General features: G+C 48.4%; 1 protein-coding gene across 1 annotated transcript in view; it reads left to right on the top strand.

Annotated features, from left to right (window-relative positions):
- Positions 1–21,238, top strand: part of SLC29A1 (solute carrier family 29 member 1 (Augustine blood group)) — a 61,282-nt gene that overhangs the window by 16,311 nt on the left and 23,733 nt on the right. Inside the window, exons 2-9 of the mRNA XM_075204488.1 lie at positions 11,637–11,704; positions 13,552–13,633; positions 14,786–15,039; positions 15,347–15,486; positions 17,790–17,924; positions 18,154–18,251; positions 20,363–20,447; positions 20,952–21,004. Of these exons, the coding sequence (XP_075060589.1) occupies positions 11,682–11,704; positions 13,552–13,633; positions 14,786–15,039; positions 15,347–15,486; positions 17,790–17,924; positions 18,154–18,251; positions 20,363–20,447; positions 20,952–21,004 (870 nt within the window). The 5' untranslated portion in view covers positions 11,637–11,681. The remainder of the gene's footprint in view (positions 1–11,636; positions 11,705–13,551; positions 13,634–14,785; positions 15,040–15,346; positions 15,487–17,789; positions 17,925–18,153; positions 18,252–20,362; positions 20,448–20,951; positions 21,005–21,238) is intronic.

Genomic DNA, 21,238 nt, shown 5'->3' with positions numbered 1-21,238 from the left:
GTCTGATAGCCGGCCCTGGAGTGAGCATAGTGCAGTCTGATAGCCGGCCCTGGAGTGAGCATAGTGCAGTCTGATAGCCGGCCCTGGAGTGAGCATAGTGCAGTCTGATAGCCGGCCCTGGAGTGAGCATAGTGCAGTCTGATAGCTGGCCCTGGAGTGAGCATAGTGCAGTCTGATAGCCGGCCCTGGAGTGAGCATAGTGCAGTCTGATAGCCGGCCCTGGAGTGAGCATAGCGCAGTCTGATAGCCGGCCCTGGAGTGAGCATAGTGCAGTCTGATAGCCGGCCCTGAAAGGAGCATAGTGCAGTCTGATAGCTGGTCCTGGAGTGAGCATAGTGCAGTCTGATAGCTGGCCCTGGAGTGAGCATAGTGCAGTCTGATAGCCGGCCCTGGAGTGAGCATAGTGCAGTCTGATAGCCGGCCCTGGAGTGAGTATAGTGCAGTCTGATAGCCGGCCCTGGAGTGAGCATAGTGCAGTCTGATAGCCGGCCCTGGAGTGAGCATAGTGCAGTCTGATAGCCGGCCCTGGAGTGAGCATAGTGCAGTCTGATAGCCGGCCCTGGAGTGAGCATAGTGCAGTCTGATAGCCGGCCCTGGAGTGAGCATAGTGCAGTCTGATAGCCGGCCCTGGAGTGAGCATAGTGCAGTCTGTTAGCCAGCCCTGGAGTGAGCATAGTGCAGTCTGATAGCCGGCCCTGGAGTGAGCATAGTGCAGTCTGATAGCCGGCCCTGGAGTGAGCATAGTGCAGTCTGATAGCCGGCCCTGGAGTGAGCATAGTGCAGTCTGATAGCCGGCCCTGGAGTGAGCATAGTGCAGTCTGATAGCCGGCCCTGGAGTGAGCATAGTGCAGTCTGATAGCTGGCCCTGGAGTGAGCATAGTGCAGTCTGATAGCCGGCCCTGGAGTGAGCATAGTGCAGTCTGATAGCCGGCCCTGGAGTGAGCATAGTGCAGTCTGATAGCCGGCCCTGGAGTGAGCATAGTGCAGTCTGATAGCCGGCCCTGGAGTGAGCATAGTGCAGTCTGATAGCCGGCCCTGGAGTGAGCATAGTGCAGTCTGATAGCCGGCCCTGGAGTGAGCATAGTGCAGTCTGATAGCCGGCCCTGGAGTGAGCATAGTGCAGTCTGATAGCTGGCCCTGGAGTGAGCATAGTGCAGTCTGATAGCCGACCTAGAAGTGAGCATAGTGCAGTCTGATAGCCGGCCCTGGAGTGAGCATAGTGCAGTCTGATAGCTGGTCCTGGAGTGAGCATAGTGCAGTCTGATAGCCGGCCCTGGAGTGAGCATAGTGCAGTCTGATAGCCGGCCCTGGAGTGAGCATAGTGCAGTCTGATAGCCGGCCCTGGAGTGAGCATAGTGCAGTCTGATAGCTGGTCCTGGAGTGAGCATAGTGCAGTCTGATATCCGGCCCTGGAGTGAGCATAGTGCAGTCTGATAGCCGGCCCTGGAGTGAGCATAGTGCAGTCTGATAGCCGGCCCTGGAGTGAGCATAGTGCAGTCTGATAGCTGGCCCTGGAGTGAGCATAGTGCAGTCTGATAGCCGACCTAGAAGTGAGCATAGTGCAGTCTGATAGCCGGCCCTGGAGTGAGCATAGTGCAGTCTGATAGCTGGTCCTGGAGTGAGCATAGTGCAGTCTGATAGCCGGCCCTGGAGTGAGCATAGTGCAGTCTGATAGCCGGCCCTGGAGTGAGCATAGTGCAGTCTGATAGCCGGCCCTGGAGTGAGCATAGTGCAGTCTGATAGCTGGTCCTGGAGTGAGCATAGTGCAGTCTGATATCCGGCCCTGGAGTGAGCATAGTGCAGTCTGATAGCCGGCCCTGGAGTGAGCATAGTGCAGTCTGATAGCTGGTCCTGGAGTGAGCATAGTGCAGTCTGATATCCGGCCCTGGAGTGAGCATAGTGCAGTCTGATAGCCGGCCCTGGAGTGAGCATAGTGCAGTCTGATAGCCGGCCCTGGAGTGAGCATAGTGCAGTCTGATAGCCGGCCCTGGAGTGAGCATAGTGCAGTCTGATAGCCGGCCCTGGAGTGAGCAAAGTGCAGTCTGATAGCTGGTCCTGGAGTGAGCATAGTGCAGTCTGATAGCCGGCCCTGGAGTGAGCATAGTGCAGTCTGATATCCGGCCCTGGAGTGAGCATAGTGCAGTCTGATAGCTGGTCCTGGAGTGAGCATAGCGCAGTCTGATAGCTGGCCCTGGAGTGAGCATAGCGCAGTCTGATAGCTGGCCCTGGAGTGAGCATAGTGCAGTCTGATAGCCGGCCCTGGAGTGAGCATACTGCAGTCTGATATCCGGCTTGGGAATTCTCTCCACTAATGAGCTTACAGTCTAATCATTTAGTGATATAAAGACAGATGGGTGGATATCAGGATCACACTCCTGTTGGACAGTATTATGCATATTGTTATGATTTATTATGGTTCTATGTGAATAAGACTCTGATCTTATCTCCTACTCACCTGAAGAAATTTTGTTTTATCTGTCAGTTTATTTCCCTGTAACATCCCCTCTGTTATTCGGCCTGTACTAATTGCTCAGCCACCCCCTTCCCTGCAACAGCTGATCCAAAGTCCTCTGTCTAATCATTGTATTTTCAAGCCTGCTCAAGGTTTTGCTGCCATCACAAGTATGAAGAGTTGAAACTGAGTTTAACCTGGATTTGAACTGGACTTTGGCTCACTCTTCTATTTCATGACTCTCCAAGGTCTCAATTACTATCTCCTTTACCTTATTACTCTCCAGTCAACATTTCCACTCATTCCCCCACATGGCTTAACACACATCATTACTCCATACTACAGACCGAAGCCTATACCCTCTATCCGCTGTCACTCCCTCCTCCACCACATATCACCTTGTCCCTCCCGGACATCCAGTCTCGCTAACCTTATTCCCATCCTTCCTCTTACACATCTTCCCCTGACCTAGAATGGAAGATCTGTCTGTAACAAACTCTCTTCCATTATTCATGACCTCTTCCTCTCCCATTCCTTTGGTTTCCTGACCATTACAGAAACATGGATCTCCCCCTCTGATACTGCTTCCCTTGCTGCACTCCCCCACTGGGGTCTTCCATTCTCCCACACTTCCCGTCCTGGGGACTGCCAAGGAGGTAGTGTTGGTGCCCTACTGTCTCCTAGCTACAACTTTAGTGTTATCCCCCCTGAACCCTCCCTCTCCTTCTCCTCCTTTCAAGCTTACGCCATAGGTTTCTTCTCCACTCTTCACCATCTTGTTGCTGTCATCTATCGTCCCCTTGGCCCTTCTTCCCAATATTTTGATAACTTTGCCGCCTGGCTTTCCAGTTTCCTCTCTTCTGATCTTCCCACTATTATTATTGGGGATTTTAACATCCCTACTTACACTCCTATTACTACCGTTGCCCCTAGACTCCTAACTCTCACTTCCTTCTTTGGCCTCTTCCAATGGCCAACTTCCGCCACCCATCATGATGGTCACTCCCTGGACTTAGTGTTCTCCCATTTCTGTTACATCTCCAATTCTGTCTTCTCCCTCTCTGACCACAATCTTATTTCCTTTGCCCTCTCTTTACTCCTTACCCCCCCTCCCTCCCACCCAAAGTCACTCGCATGCTGCCTCTTGTCAACAGCATTTACCCCATCCTCTTTGCATCCTCCCTCGAACCCCTCCTTGCTCCCATTTCTACAATATCATGCTCCAATGCCACTGTCTCTCTTTATAAATCTTCACCATCTGTTGCCCTGGAGTTCCAGCCACCCCACTTTGTTTCCGTCAATCTAAACCCCAACCCTGGCCTTCCCCTCTTACTCATCTTCTCCAAAAGTACTCCCGGTCCTCTGAACGCCAATGGAAGAGCTCCCACGCTATCATCGACTTCATCCACAAAAAAATTCATCCTTTCCTCCTACTATTCTGCCCTCTCCCTTGCCAAACAAGCCTATTTCACATCCCTCATCTCCCTGCCCAACAAGTCATGACGCCTCTTCATTACCATTAATTCTCTACTGTTTCCTCCCCCACCTCCTCCCCCATTGTACGTCACCGCTCTCAACTTTGTCACCTACTTCAAAGACAAAATTGACTCTATCCACAATGATATCTGTTACCTCTCTATCACTCCCTCTGCCACCCTTGGCTCCTACCCTACTGTGTCTGAGATCCTCACTACTCTCTCCTCTTCTTCTACAACCTGTCCTCTTAACCCTGTTCCCTCCAAGTTCCTCTGCTCCCTCTCTCCCAATGCTTGTTGTCACCTTGCTCACCTCCTTAACATCTCTCTCCACTGGTATCTTCCCTTCAGGTTTCAAGCATGCTCTCATCTCCCCTATTTTCAAGAAACCCTCCATTGACCCATCTCCTTTCTCCAACTTTCGCCCTTTATCACCGCTTCCCTTTGCTTCTAAAATTCTCGAATGACTTGTCTTCAATCATCTGACCAATTTTGTCTCTTCCCACTCTCTCTACTTGACCCTCTCCAGTCTGCCTTCTGTCCCCTTCACTCAACTCAAACTGCTTTCACTAAAGTAACAAATAACTTACACTAGATAAGTCCAAAGATCGCTTCTCCCTTCTGTACTCTTCGACCTCTCTGCTGCTTTTGGCACCATCAATCATTCTCTTCTCACCTCCCTTCACTCCCTAGGTCTTTGTAAAACAGCTCTCTCCTGGTATTGCCTCCTACCTCTCTGGTTGCTCCTTTAGCATCTCTGCTTCCAACTCTTCCCCCCTTCCCTCTTCCTATTGGAGTCCCACAAGGCTCCGTCCTTGGTCCTCTGCTCTTCTCTCTCTACACCACCTCTCTTGGTGAACTTATTCATTCATTTGGCCTCCAATACCATCTCTCCGCTGATGACACGCAAATCTAATTTTCCTCCTCCCCCTGATCTCTCTCCCACCTTCCTAACCAAGGTATCCAGCTGTCTCTCTGCTGTAACTACCTGGATGTCACAGCGCTTCCTGAAAGTCAACATCTCCAAATCCGAGCTCATCATCTTTCCTCCTGCCAATGTTCCTAACCCTCCCAATATCTCCTTCTTGGTTGACAACATAATTCTCTCTTCTGTCACCCAAGCCCGCTGCCCTCAGCTATACACCTCACATTCGGTCCCTCATTCTTCAACTTCCTTCATCCATCTCTTCCTCTCTCAGGAAGCAACCAAAATCCTGGTCTATTTAATCATCATTTGTCGTCTCCACTATTACAGCCTTCTTCTCACTGGCCTTCCTGACTCTCATATTTTTGACCTTCAATCCATATAGAATGCTGTGGCTCATCTTCCTCTCCCCCCGCACCTCTTCCGCGTAAATCCCTTCATCGGCTCCCAATCAGTTTCAGAATTCAGTTCCAGCTCCTCACCCTCACTTACAAAGTCATTACCAACACTTCTCCCCCTTACATTTCTGACTTTATCTCGAGGTACATACCTACCCGGCCACTCTGCTCCGCCTCTCATGCTCCTCTCCAAACTCGTGTATTACTACATCTATTTGTTACTTGCTTCTGCTTCTGGCGCTACAGAATCTGTGGTGCCTTATAAATAATAATAATAATAAGCCCCCCGGGGGGCTGTGCTAAAAATGCCGCTTCCTGGAAATGATAAAATATTTATAAATCAGATTGTGGCCCTGTCATACCTTATTGCCCTCCTACCCCCTGCCGGGTACAGAGCTATTTATAGTACTCTGCTGTAATTGATGCTGTCGCTCAATACGCCGCGGTCACATGTTCACGTAGACAGGATTAGGACAGTGTAATATCTATTTATACATCAGTGTGACACAGCCAGGAATTACCCTGTCTGCTGAGGTAACTGTCACAGGGCAGGATCTCTCTCTGTAACAAGGGGCCCCTCTTGCCTGTCTCCCTTCCTGTAACAAGGGGCCCCTCTTGCCTGTCTCCCTTCCTGTAACAAGGGGCCCCTCTTGCCTGTCTCCCTGCCTGTAACAAGGGGCCCTTCTTGCCTGTCTCCCTGCCTGTAACAAGGAGCCCCTCTTGCCTGTCTCCCTGCCTGTAACAAGGGGCCCCTCTTGCCTGTCTCCCTGCCTGTAACAAGGGGCCCCTCTTGCCTGTCTCCCTGCCTGTAACAAGGGGCCCCTCTTGCCTGTCTCCCTGCCTGTAGCAAGGGGCCCCTCTTGCTGGCTGTAGGTAATGGGGTTCAGGGGCAGCTAGGTGTGTATATCTAGGTGTGTGTATATCTAGGTGTGTATATCTAGGTGTGTGTATATCTAGGTGTGTGTATATCTAGGTGTGTATATCTAGGTGTGTATATCTAGGTGTGTATATCTAGGTGTGTGTATATCTAGGTGTGTATATCTAGGTGTGTATATCTAGGTGTGTGCTTTGTGTGTATATCTAGGTGTGTATATCTAGGTGTGTATATCTAGGTGTGTGCTTTGTGTGTATATCTAGGTGTGTGCTTTGTGTGTATATCTAGGTGTGTATATCTAGGTGTGTGTATATCTAGGTGTGTGTATATCTAGGTGTGTGTATCTAGGTGTGTGTATATCTAGGTGTGTATATCTAGGTGTGTATATCTAGGTGTGTGCTTTGTGTGTATATCTAGGTGTGTGCTTTGTGTGTATATCTAGGTGTGTATATCTAGGTGTGTGTATATCTAGGTGTGTGTATATCTAGGTGTGTATATCTAGGTGTGTGTATATCTAGGTGTGTGTATATCTAGGTGCGTATATCTAGGTGTGTATATCTAGGTGTGTGTATATCTAGGTGTGTATATCTAGGTGTGTATATCTAGGTGTGTGTATATCTAGGTGTGTATATCTAGGTGTGTGTATATCTAGGTGTGTGTATATCTAGGTGTGTGTATATCTAGGTGTGTGTATATCTAGGTGTGTGTATATCTAGGTGTGTGTTACCTGCAGTGTGAAAATCAGACATAAATACATTATCACACGAGCTGTCTGCTCAGGTCAGTAGATTCTGATGGTTGTTGTACATTTTGCTGTATTATTACCTGGGGGGAACTTGTGATCTCTGGGGCCCAGTGATGGATCTTTGCCCAGAGCCTGGTTCTGTATTACTGGACCGGAGCCATCGGACAATAACTCTGAGTTTTATTTTTCACTGGACTTTCCATTTTCTGCATCTTTTCCTCCACCCAGATTCCTCTGGCGTCCGTCCACAGCACAATCCCTGACTCCCAGAGCCGCTTTATCATTTTTTAGGGGAATTTGGAGGACTTTACTCAGCTGGGACAGTTTTGTCAGATAATCACCTCCCTGTTACATAACATCATGAGCGAGGGGCGAGAGGTGATCCAGGAGACAGACGTGAGGTCTGTGTACAGATTACATGACACAGGCAGAAACATGCGTTGTGTAGTTATAGTGTATGGGCCGGGTGATCATTGTAACTGCGTCCAGATGTCTGTGCAAGAGTGGTCCCCTTACAGACACCCGAATACTGCCCCCTACAGACCCACGAATACTGCCCCCTACAGTCCCCCGTAATACTGTCCTCTACATACCCCCAAATACTGCCCCCTACAGACCCCCAAATACTACCCCCTACATACCTCCGTAATACTGTCCTCTACATACCCCCAAATACTGCCCCCTACATACCCCCGAATACTGCCCCCTACAGTCCCCTGTAATACTGTCCTCTACATACCCCCAAATACTGCACCCTACAGACCCCAGAATACTGCCCCATACATACCCCCGAACACTGCTGCCTACATTATTATTATTATTATCTTTGACTTATAAGGCGCCACAAAGGGTCCGCAGCGCCGTACATTACATATACAGAAAACAGAACCAAGACACAACATGATACACAAATATATACAAACACAGGTGCATGGGTAAAGCAAATCAGATTATATCTGGGACAGATAGTGAAAGGGATGGTAGAAATCAGCAGGAAGATGGCCGAAGCTTAATACAACAGGTAAAACAGGGCTAGCGAAGCAGGCCAAGAGGTACAGAGGGTGAAGGAACAGTAGAAGGAGCACACAAGGAAAGAGGGGCCTGCTCATGAGAGCTAACAACCTAAAGGGAAGGGGGAGACACATAAAGGGTGGTACTAACTGGGGGAGAGAGCCAGGACAAGAGAATTAGGAAGACTGATAGACTTGAATAAAATAATGAGTCTTAAGGGCACGCTTGAAGCCTTTGAGAGTAGATGCTAACCTGATGGAACGTGGAAGATCGTTCCACAGCTAGGGAGCAGCCCGGGCAAAGTCCTGAAGACGAGAGTGAGAGGAGGTGATCAGTGAAGTAGTGAGGTGGTGGTCACAGGCAGAGGGGAGGGGGCTGGTAGGCGTGTAGGTAGAGATGAGATTGGAGATGTAGGGAGGGGAAGATTGACTAAGAGCTTACATATACCCGAATACTGCCCCCTACAGTCCCCCGTAATGCTGTCCTCTACATACCCCCAAATACTGTCCCCTACAGACCCCAGAATACTGCCCCATACATACCCCCGAACACTGCTCCCTACATACACCCGAATACTGCCCCCTACAGTCCCCCGTAATACTGTCCTCTACATACCCCCAAATACTGCCCCATACAGACCCCAGAATACTGCTCCATACAGACCCACGAATACCACCCCCTACAGACCCCCATAATACTGCCCAATACAGACCCCCAAATACTGCCCCCTACAGACCCCCGAATACTACCCCCTACATACCCCCGAATACTGCCCCCTACAGACCTCCGTAATACTGTCCTCTACATACCCCCAAATACTGCCCCCTACATACCCCCGAATACTGCCCCCTACAGACCCCCGAATACTGCCCCCTACATACTCCCGAATACTACCCCCTACAGACGCCCGTAATACTGTCCTCTACATGCAGCCAAATACTGCCCCCTGCATACCCCAGAATACTGCCCGCTACAGACCCCCAAATACTGCCCCCTACAGACCCCAGAATACTGCCCCTTACAGACCCCAGAATACCGCTCCCTACAGACCCCCAAAAACTGCTCCCTACAGACCCCCGAATACTGCCCCCTACAGACCTCCGTAATACTGTCCTCTACATACCCCCGAATACTGCCCCCTACAGACCCCCGAATACTGCCCCCTCCATACCCCCGAACACTGCCCCTACATACTCCCCAATACTACCCCCTACAGACCCCAGAATACTGCCCCTTACAGACCCCAGAATACCGCTCCCTACAGACCCCCAAAAACTGCTCCCTACAGACCCCCGAATACTGCCCCCTACAGACCCCAGAATACTACCCCCTACAGACCCCAGAATACCGCTCCCTACAGACCCCCAAAAACTGCTCCCTACAGACCCCCGAATACTGCACCCTACAGACCCCAGAATACTGCCCCCTACAGATGCCCAAATACTGCCCCCTGCAATAACTTAAAACCTCACCAAAAACCTGTAACAACCAACCAGAAGCTGGAATCTGATTCCTGCAAGTGTCTGATATATTGTTACTTGTCTTTTACCACCAATAAAACCGCCAAATCTGAGGAGCCGCAATGTTTCTTTATGTGAGCAGGAGCGCCATCTACCTGCCTCCGAAGGTCAGTGCACTTCACAGTTACTGGAGATTTTTACACAATAATAGACCTATAACAGATGAACAAACTCTATGGGGAGTGGATAGAAAGCTGTAGACGGTCTGGATTTCAACTTACCCCAACTTAAGGTGGGGTCCACCGAAATTTCTCCACCACAGCTGCCAAATTGATGCATCCACCCGTGTCCTCTACACACCCCGATCCTCTCACTGTGTGCACGATGGTACCACCAGCTCTCCCCAGGTGGCCCTGTGCCATCCATGGGACGGACCTAACCTAACACTAAGTAACTGGAGCTCAACTCAAAGTACCCACAGCTCCTTGATGCCCCTAATGCCCAATCAGGGTAACTGAGACCCGAGAGACAAGGGATACGCAGAGCATGTGAATCTCTCATAAACCCTTATGTGGAAGGGACGGATAAGGAAGAAATGGTTACTGGAAACACCAAATAACATCAGTCTGCACTTAGATCTAAATAGAAAATGACACAAAACTCTGACGTAATAACACTTTAGAATCCTATTTCTTACTATCTGTATTATGTCTCCTCCTACCGGGACTGTCTGTATTACATGTGTCCTGAGAGTGAGGGGACACCGGGACTGTCTGTATTACATGTGTCCTGAGAGTGAGAGGACACCGGGACTGTCTGTATTACATGTGTCCTGAGAGTGAGGGGACACCGGGACTGTCTGTATTACACGTGTCCTGAGAGTGAGGGGACACTGGGCCTGTCTGTATTACATGTGTCCTGAGAGTGAGGGGACACCGGGACTGTCTGTATTACATGTGTCCTGTGAGTGAGGGGACACCGGGACTGTCTGTATTACATGCGTCCTGAGAGTGAGGGGACATCGGGACTGTCTGTATTACATGTGTCCTGAGAGTGAGAGGACACCGGGACTGTCTGTATTACATGTGTCCTGAGAGTGAGAGGACACCGGGACTGTCTGTATTACATGTGTCCTGAGAGTGAGGGGACACTGGGCCTGTCTGTATTACATGTGTCCTGAGAGTGAGGGGACACCGGGACTGTCTGTATTACATGTGTCCTGAGAGTGAGGGGACACCGGGACTGTCTGTATTACATGTGTCCTGAGAGTGAGGGGACACTGGGCCTGTCTGTATTACATGCGTCCTGAGAGTGAGGGGACATCGGGACTGTCTGTATTACATGTGTCCTGAGAGTGAGAGGACACCGGGACTGTCTGTATTACAGGTGTCCTGAGAGTGAGGGGACACCGGGACTGTCTGTATTACAGGTGTCCTGAGAGTGAGGGGACACCGGGATTGTCTGTATTACATGTGTCCTGAGAGTGAGAGGACACCGGGACTGTCTGTATTACAGGTGTCCTGAGAGTGAGGGGACACCGGGACTGTCTGTATTACAGGTGTCCTGAGAGTGAGGGGACACCGGGATTGTCTGTATTACATGTGTCCTGAGAGTGAGGGGACACCGGGACTGTCTGTATTACAGGTGTCCTGAGAGTGAGAGGACATCGGGACTGTCTGTATTACATGTGTCCTGAGAGTGAGAGGACACCGGGACTGTCTGTATTACATGTGTCCTGAGAGTGAGAGGACACCGGGACTGTCTGTATTACATGTGTCCTGAGAGTGAGGGGACACCAGGACTGTCTGTATTACATGTGTCCTGAGAGTGAGGGGACACCGGGACTGTCTGTATTACATGTGTCCTGAGAGTGAGAGGACACCGGAACTGTCTGTATTACATGTGTCCGGAGAGTGAGGGAACACCGACTGTCTGTATTACATGTGTCCGGAGAGTGAGGGAACACCGACTGTCTGTATTACATGTGTCCTGAGAGTGAGGGGACACCGGGACTGTCTGTATTACATGTGTCCGGAGAGTGAGGGAACACCAGGACTCTGTATTATCTATTATTTCCTGCATCTCTCATTAATGCTGAGCACTCACCTTGGGGCACTTACCTCATTCACCCGTCACCATATATCCATAATATTGCCAGATGTGTGTCCCATGTTGGGGTATTGGAGAGTAAAACGATGGGCGTATAATTAAACGTCACAGTTCTCCAATAATTTATTTACGGGGCTTTAGGACATAAGGAACATTAATTATCAAGTGCTCTGTTCTTCCTCTACAGAATTTTAATACCTGGCTGAAATTAAGAGCGATATTCTGATTGGCCATGACTAACCCACCAAAGGACAGGTAAGTGTCTGTGACCACTTAGTGTTCCTGGCTCTGTGATGGCCCAGGGGTGATGGTATGGGTACAAAGTCTTTAGGATAATATAACGTACGTGGACCTACGGACTCTTCTTTCTCCGATGCTTGTCATCCGAGTTGTCTCAGTAGGATCCAGACCACGTAGAGGAGCAACTGAGCGTCACTATAAGGCTTAATGAATACAGTTTTATTTAAAAGCATGTGGACTCCAAGTCTTGTCCCGGCTATAGGATTGGCAATAAACGTAGCCCTTGGCTTGAATGGCATTCAGATGTACAATACACAGTACTAAACCACATGCAGTTATAGACAGAGCCCAGCAGGTACAGTAGGCATCCACCCTAGCAGCGGAATAGATGTGTATATGTATATATATATATATATATATATATATATATATATATTAAACTCTATCAGTGAAGGCCTTACTTTACTAAGCAATCTAATAGTTCTATTCAGCATTTAAACATTGGGGGCCCCTTCTGGAGAACGATGCACTAATAAAGGGCCATCTGTCTCTTTCTGTCACAGTTGCTTATTGGTCCAGTAAGATTAATGTGCAGTCAATCAGATGGACAAGGTTACCTAGCCCTGAGCTGGTTAATCGAGGGTTAATACTTTAATTTACTTTAATGCATGGAGTGTGCAGTGTGGGTGAGTGCACATGACAACTCCATATTTGTCCTACACTCCCAGAATGTCCGGGAGACTCCTGAATTCTTGGAAGTTCTCCTGGACTCCCGGGAGAGCAGGGCAGCCTCCCGCAGCCTGCCCTGTACGTTGGTGAAGGGGGTGGGGGATAATTGCATCACCAAGGCCAATATTGGTAACATTTGACAGGGTTGGGGCCTAATGGGGCAATTCATGCGGCCATGCCCCCATGACGGAGCCCCCTCCCGGATATCATTCTGCCAAAGTTGGCAAGTATGGATTACTCACTCAGAAACATGGCCAACACCTATCCCAGAATATCTTAAAGGAATATCCCGCTTTAGTGGAGTTTCACAGCACCTTCCATGAATGTAGTTGTGTATAGGAATAACTCCATATAAGAAAGATCCATGTTTTTATATGTTTTGGGCAGGGAGTCACAGAGTGGGATAGGAAACCACAGGTGGGGGTGGGAAGAGACAGGTGGGGGGGCAGGAGTGACAGGTGGGGGTGGGAAGAGACAGGTGGGGGGGCAGGAGTGACAGGTGGGGGGGCAGAGGTGACAGGTGGGGGGGGCAGGAGTGACAGGTGGGGGGGCAGGAGTGACAGGTGGGGGGGGCAGGAGTAACAGGTGGGGGGGCAGGGAGTCACAGAGTGGGGTAGGAAACCACAGGTGGGGGTGAGAAGAGACAGGTGGGGGGGCAGGAGTGACAGGTGGGGGGTGCAGGAGTGACAGGTGGGGATGGGAAGAGACAGGTGGGGGGGCAGGAGTGACAGGTGGGGGGGGCAGGAGGGACAGGTGGGGGGGCAGGAGTGACAGGTGGGGGGGGCAGGAGTAACAGGTGGGGGGGGCAGGAGTAACAGGTGGGGGGGCAGGGAGTCACAGAGTGGGGTAGGAAACCACAGGTGGGGGTGAGAAGAGACAGGTGGGGGGGCAGGAGTGACAGGTGGGGGGTGCAGGAGTGACAGGTGGGGATGGGAAGAGACAGGTGGGGGGGGCAGGAGTGACAGGTGGGGGGGGGCAGGAGTGACAGGTGGGGGGGGGCAGGAGTGACAGGTGGGGGGGGCAGGAGTGACAGGTGGGGGGGCAGGAGTGACAGGTGGGGATGGGAAGTCAGAGGTGGGGAGATGGGAAATGACAGGTGGGGTCCGGTGATCTCACTTTCCTCTCTCACACAGGTACAATGCTGTCTGGTTAATATTCTTCATGCTCGGACTCGGCACCCTGCTGCCATGGAACTTTTTCATGACTGCCACCATGGTAAGCCGGTGACTCTGTATTACAACTAAAATCAGCTGCCAGGACATCTGCTGCAACATGGAGAGATAAGGAAGTCTGAGTATTCAGGGTCAGACCAGTGTATATTATTATTAACATGTATTTATATCGCGCCAGAACATTCTGCAGCTTCACAACTGGGAACAAACAGTAATTAAACAAGACTGTAAATTAACAGACAGACAAAGTGGTCAGAGGGCGCTGCATGCAACCTTACACCCAATAAGGGCGAAGAAGTTTGATACATGTTAAGTGTCACATATTGGTCCAGCCAGATAGCGTTTGAAGAAAGCACTTATTGGAGCTGTGCGCTTCGGGCACATAGCTTTGTAGGTTCGGGGTCAGAGGGTTGAGTGCAGGAGAATAAATGTATGTTTTTAGATTCTATAATATACAGTCCATCAATGTCGGCACTGAGAGAGCGGAGCAGCATGAAAAGAATGTTCTACAGGGAAAATCAATCTGGCCGCTGCATCAACAATAGACTTTAGGGGTGAGAGTCTGATTCGGGAAACACCAGAAAGGAGGGAATTGGAACAGTTAATACAAGATGAAATTAAAGATTTAGCAGCGTTTTGTGTGAGATATGTGAGGATTCTGGAAATGTTTCTTAGATGTGTGACATGATTTGGATACAGATTGGATGTGGGAACACAGGACAGCGAATGTGAGGAGTTTATTATATAGATATATATATATATAGCAGATATTGAGGTGCTCTGTTGGCTGGAGGGAATATCATTAGCTCAGCATATGGAAGATTGAGTTTGAGCTGATGAGAGGACAGATAGACAGTAACACGGCCGACACAGATGGTGAGAGATCCGGAGAGGATGGATATTGGCGCCATCTGCGTAGAGGTGATAGTGAGATCCAGCAGATACTGAATCAGGAGAAGCCAGGAACAGGGATAGGTCAGGACCAAGCTGAGGTCAGTAACAATATCATCACTCTGATAAGTTCATGCAGAGACCTCAGAAAGCCTTAGGGGATGTCACCAAGGGAGGTAGGACACTAACTTATTGTATGTGCTCTACCTGATGGGACTTCTCCTCACTGCCTATCTAGGGTGGGTGCTCTCTCCAAAGGTCTAGGTATGTTCTTCTCACTGATCATCTCCTTCTCCTGTCTAAGTATTTTACCAGCCGTCTCGCTGAGCCTGTGGACGAGATGATGGCTCTAGATCGCAGTGCTGGTAACGAGAGTCTCACCGTCTCATCTCCACCCGTCAGTGACTTATCTCAAATATACGACACCAATGACACTCAGGCCAGGACTCTAGAGCCACCGCGGACCCAGCTACAGAGCAAGTTCAACAATGTCATGACACTATGCGCCATGCTTCCTCTACTGATCTTCACCTGCCTCAACTCTATCCTGCACCGCAGGTAAGTCACCGTCAGCACCACGGCACTGCGACCTAGGAACTGTCATATATCGTATATCAGACGTCACCTCATGAACCATGTGGGCAGAATTATATTATACAGGGCATGGAATGCCAAAGCAACTTCTAATGTACTTCTAATATATATAGGTTGTGTTTCTCTTGTAGCGTACAAGTGTTCCAGATAAATACTAACACAACAGATCCTTCTGGATTACATGTATATATTGTGTGCTTGTGGTGTGTTATATTACAGGAAGGAACGGCTCCGATAGACTCTGACTGTGAACTTCTATCTCCCTGTCTAGGATCCCTCAGAATATCCGAATTGCCGGCAGCCTGGCAGCTATTTTCCTGGTCTTCCTGCTGACCGCCATATTTGTGAAGATTTCTTTCTCACCAGTCACATTTTTCACCTTAACCATGATCAAAATCATCTTCATCAACTGTGAGTGATGGGAGATCAACCCAACGCTAAAATGTGTCTGTCATCGTGGCCGGGAGTGTCTGTCTGTCCGTCACTGTGCGTATCTGTTTGTCCACCCATCACTGTGGCTGTGTGTGTCTGTCCGTCATGGTGCCTGTCAGATAATCATCCTATTAAGATCTATCAGACCATTACCAGATGTGGTGGTAACTGCCATCAGCAGAGGATCACTATCGGCCCCTGTGAGGAGTCATCTTCCCACCACTCACACAGGCCTCAGACACCAAAATAACCTGGATTCTTTGATTTAGTGCTTGGATTGAGCGGCCTCTCTTGGCTGATGTCTATGGGGCACATTTATCATTTATCGGACAAAACGAGAAATACTTATCAACCCTTATCGCATGGATATGCCCCTATGTCTGTCTGTCAGTCACTATGGGGCACATTTATCATTTAACGTTGAAATAGAGAAATGGTTATCAATCCTTATCGGACGGATAAGTATTGATTCATTTCTCAAATTTATCAAAACCGGAGTACAGAAACAGCAGTCCCGATAATCTGCTGTTTCTGTGAAAAAAAAAATCATACTTACCCCCCTCTTCGGAAGCGCTGTCTTCGGGTCTTCTCCTTACTCTTCAATTGCGCATGTCCAGTTCCAAGAACACAGATCCCCTCTCTGTCTCTGCAACGATAGTTGCAGAGAGAGAGCTGTGAGTGACAGGGAGGGATCATGTGATCCCTCCACACATGCGCTGTCCAGTTCTGCTCTTCGGAGCAGAGCTGACAGCATTAGATTTCCTCAATTCGGATGATGTACGCCAGCTGCAGCTGGTACATTAACATGACAAGTTCCCAAAAAAAATGTTTTTTCGGGACTTGATTGCGGCCAGGAGCAGTCACCATTCTGTTGAATGGTGACTGCTCCCAAAAACAAAGAGGAATGCAAAGCAGCAGATATCCATGATATCTGCTGCGATGCCCCCTTAATAAATTTGCGGAGGACACTGTGGGACCCTAATTACCTGTTAAAAGCACTATCGTGCTTTATTAAATATGCCCCTATGAGGGTCTGTGTTCACACATCGAACCAAAGAAATAACAACAACCAGCTGACTCCTCACCAATGAGCCCCGACCATCATACTGCACCAACATCACCCGCGGCCATCGGCAGAGCTCTCTGTCAACTGCAGATCTAACGTGTAATATTCAGTTATTTTCATCTGCAAATCAGAAACTCACATCAAATGATAATAATAATGAAAAGATTGATCTTTATGTGCAACCCCCCGTGTCCCAGTCTGCAGTGTGACCCCTGTGACCACCGCTATGAATGTGAGGAATTTGTTTCAGGACTGGAAATGTAACTGAATGAACGTACGCCAATAAAAAGTACCTGAGAGGGGCAGGATTATGAGTCCATGTCTGGCAATCCAATGACAGATTGTTATTATACTGTAACCACAGGGAATGTCATGGAACAATGTATTTATCATGATGGAGACTTGTACTACAGACGTGCGCTGATCCGTGTAACTCCACAGAGAATCCGGATAATGTGAGGATGAAACATCTGAGAGTTCACTGGATCTTTGTTGAGATTTCAGTCACTGAGAAATGCTTCTTCCTGTCCTTATCTAATATATAAATGCTTAGTGGCGTCTGTCTGTCTGTGTGTGTGTGTGTGTGGAAAAAAAAACCAAGTTGCAGCGCCACCTGCTGGGCAGAGTTATACACTGACCTACTAAATTCTTAGTGTGTGTGGGAAAAAAAATTCAAAAAGGGCTGAAATTTGGTAGGTCTCAAACTCATTTTTGTGAGGTAATTTTACCTCATGAACACACGTGTGTAGAGGCGTGCGTTAGTGTGTGTGTGTGTGTGTGTGTGTGTGTGTGTGTGTGTGGAAAAAACTATTTTCTCAGAAATGACTCATCCAATTGACCTGAAATTTGGTATACTGACATTATTTGACAAAAAAAGTTGAGTTGTCAAACTCATTTTCGTGAGGTAATTTTACCTCATGAACACACATTAAAAAGGGCGCTTGCGTCGGGAAGTAACGCTCTTCCCCTGAGGAGGCCTGGGCTAGGTCCAAATGCATGACAAGAACCTTTTTAAGACCTTAAGTAGCTTGATTTGACTAGAATGCATGAGTATCATGCACAGGTTAACTTGTTATATAATATATTCTCCGAGCCGTCTCTGTAATACCGGACCGATGGGTTATAATGTACTAGAACTATGCAGCATGGACTAGTGTGTAATCTATATGTAATGTCACTGCGTGTGTCTAACCATTATCTCCTCTCTCTCTTGCAGCATTCGGTGCTCTCCTCCAGGGCAGTCTCTTTGGATTGGCCGCACTGTTCCCGGCCAGCTACACGGCACCCATCATGAGTGGTCAGGGTCTAGCTGGGACATTTGCTGCATTCGCTATGATCTGTGCTATTGCCAGTGAGTATTTCTCTACACGACCTTTGTTTCTGCCAACCCCGTCTCGTGGCTGATCCACGTCTATCACAGTTACATGAATTCTTCAATGTGTTCTAGTCTGGTTATCACCGAGGGCTAAATCCCCAAATATCCACAAGTGTCTGATCTATAGTGTCATCGGTAACTACAGGGCCGCAGTAAACCAGTATCTGCCCTTTTCTCCCAGTAACTCCAGTTTGTATCTCCCTAGGTGGCTCCTCGCTGGAAGACAGCGCGTTTGGCTATTTTATCACAGCCTGTGCGGTCGTTTTACTGGCTCTCCTGTCGTACCTGGCACTTGGCAAACTGGTGAGTGCGATGCTACCTCCGTGCATCACCCAGCGGTTACCATGGGAGAGTATTTGTATGATGGTGGACTGACGTTACAATAGCCAGATAGAGATTTGTATGATGGTGGACTGACGTTACAATAGCCAGATAGAGATTTGTATGATGGTCTATAAAGTAAATTACTTTTGGTGTAGACAATACATTAAGTTCTCTCCACCGGCAGGTGTAGTACCTTTCAGCAGTACTGACTACCACCACCTCCAGCACGCCTATCAGTCTGCAACCGGGTGAGGCACATTTACCAAATGGAACATATTACCAGCATGCTCAGGGGCTCCTCCATTTCCTTCCAGAAAGTTTAGGCTCCCCGGACTCCTTACCATAATCAGCCACTATCTACCATAGGATGAGGCTCTGTTTAGGGGGGTATTACCCTTCGCTGCTCTTTGTCTTGGTGTGAACTTCCTCTCTTTAATCTCCTCCCTGTCCCTCCTGACCGCTCCCTTTTCTCCCCTCTACTCACTTATTTCACCGATAAATGTTAAAATGTCCATCACTGAGGACTGTATCTAGAAAGTCGTTTTTTTCCATAGGTCAAAACTAAACTAACTATCGTGGCCTTTGTATACTGTTCTACACAAGACAACTTGTCCTTTCTTTGTTTATTATTATTCATGGTGTGTCCGTATTATTGTTTCTTTTGCGATGTCCCAATAAACAGTATTTACTAAAAAGAAAAAAAAAAAGTAAAGTTATTTATGAAGCACATTGCGGCCAAAGAGTAGAATCAACCTGTGTTCCGCTGTGACTCTCCCAAGTGCTCTTACATTTACGGCACATCGCCTTGGTGTATGGTGCAGAGGTTGGCACAGGGTGATGAAAGAAGGTGCGTGGAGTGTGGGCGATGGAGGACGGGGGCTCCTTGTTCTCCTAGAATTGCAGATTTTCAATTTGCAAGATTCTGGAAATGAACTGAAGGGGTGTAGTGTTAGGGGCACCCGGCCATTTACACTATACTGAAGGTCTTGAACTTTGGACCAGCTCAGAGCTGTCGGCCTTCGGTTTTTATTCTGTATTTTTAATGAGACTCAGATTGCACCTTTATTTCGGCGGAGGACGCAGTTCTTCTCCTCACGTCAAATTGTTAAAGAAACAAAACAAAACTTAAACAAGGTAAAACCGAGCAGTATTTCAGGATAATGATGGAAAAGTTTATGAAATAAAAGTGTTGGTAACACAGTGGAGGCAGCTGCATTTTGCTCACACCTATTTGCACCTCTAGTTGTGTAGGGTCTCCCGAGAGGGGTCCTCTGGAATGTTGTAGTGACCACTCTTGCTGTGTAGGTTGTTGTGTCTCTAGCACACACTGATGTTCAGTCTCTCAGAGGTTTGTTCAGACGTCACCAGAGGCCTCATGAAGTTTCTCTAGGGCATTAAGTCTGGTGTCCAAGTGGGAGATATCTTTTCGGATATTATAGACTTCTGAATTCACTGTCTCCTGTAGTCTCTGTTCCAGAGCCTGGAAATCTTGTGATTTGCAGTGTTGTAGCATCTTATTCCCTTCTCTTTATACCGCTCAGTAGCGCTGGGCTCATTAGGCGGCTGCGCATCTGATGACGTAGAATTAGTAGGAGTCACATTTGAGGGAGAGTTGTTGGTGCCAATATACCCATGTGCCAGGTGTATGTGGCTATGGATGGGCAGATTCTGCCACCCTGTCCTCCTCTCTGTACAGACAGTCCGCTGCTACCGGTGTTACTCGGCCACCAGACACCGCCGACTGCAGCTGCACAACAGTTATAGGAGACTATAGATACCAGACTCCTTCACCGGCACCTCAGCTGGTAGAGCTGCTGCAGCACCTCATTGCTGGTGACTGTGGCCGGTTCCCCTGACTGCTTACTGTGGATCAGGACTGTGATTTGCAGGCAGAGAGTTGTCTCACCGGGTGTGGATGTGAGAGTCAGCTGTAGGTCACAGGATACAGCAGGTAATAACGGTCAGACGGGATCATGTGAGCAGGAGTATGAGTAGTATGTAATAATAATATAAGGCACAGAAAGTATGTGATTGGCGTGTGCGAGGAGATTGTGTACATCACCGTCAGTAACATGTGACGTGTATTGCAGGATTTCTACCACTATTACACGGTGATTAACCTGAAGAACAGCGGCCAGAACGAGGTGGAGATGAAGAAAGACTTACTAGAAAAAGGTGGGTTATGACTGAGACCCAATATAGACGCCCCCAGGGGTAACACTGGCCCCCAGGGGTAACACCGCCCCTCCACACCGCCCCCAGGGGTAACACCGCCCCTCCACACCGCCCCCCAGGGGTAATTTATGGCAATGCAAGAGTGCAATCCTGAAACGCAAGTCTGCTTTGTGATATTGTGTCTCTACATTTGTGTAAATGTATAATATCTCTATCTATCCACACACACACACACACACATATATATATATATATACATATACATATATACATATACATACATATATATATATATATATATATATATATACATATACACCTCCAGGTAGCACATACACTGTGGTCCTGCTCATTACAACAGACCACATATGTGCTACACTCTCTCACAGATACAGGACACATAGTAATATCTATGTAGTATGTAGAATATAATGAGGTCTCTGTGTATGTGAGGGGGATAGATGGGGTATTCTGTGTGTGATCCATGTTCTACGTTTTTGTCAGGTGAAAGCGTCAAAGACACCGAGAAACAATCTATTCTCCACATCCTGAAAAAGGTTTGTTATTCCCTTATTGTAGCTGCGATTGTGTCCCCCAGTAACGTTATATATATATATATATATATAATGTGTACGCCCCCACTAACGTTATATACAACGTGTACGTCCCCCACTAACATTATATACAACGTGTACGTCCCCCACTAACATTATATACACAACGTGTACGTCCCCCACTAACATTATATACACAACGTGTACGTCCCCCACTAACATTATATACAACGTGTA

This window comes from Mixophyes fleayi, chromosome 3, assembly GCF_038048845.1.
Source record: "Mixophyes fleayi isolate aMixFle1 chromosome 3, aMixFle1.hap1, whole genome shotgun sequence".
Taxonomy (NCBI): domain Eukaryota; kingdom Metazoa; phylum Chordata; class Amphibia; order Anura; family Limnodynastidae; genus Mixophyes; species Mixophyes fleayi.
This window is presented reverse-complemented; position numbering and strand designations above follow the sequence as displayed.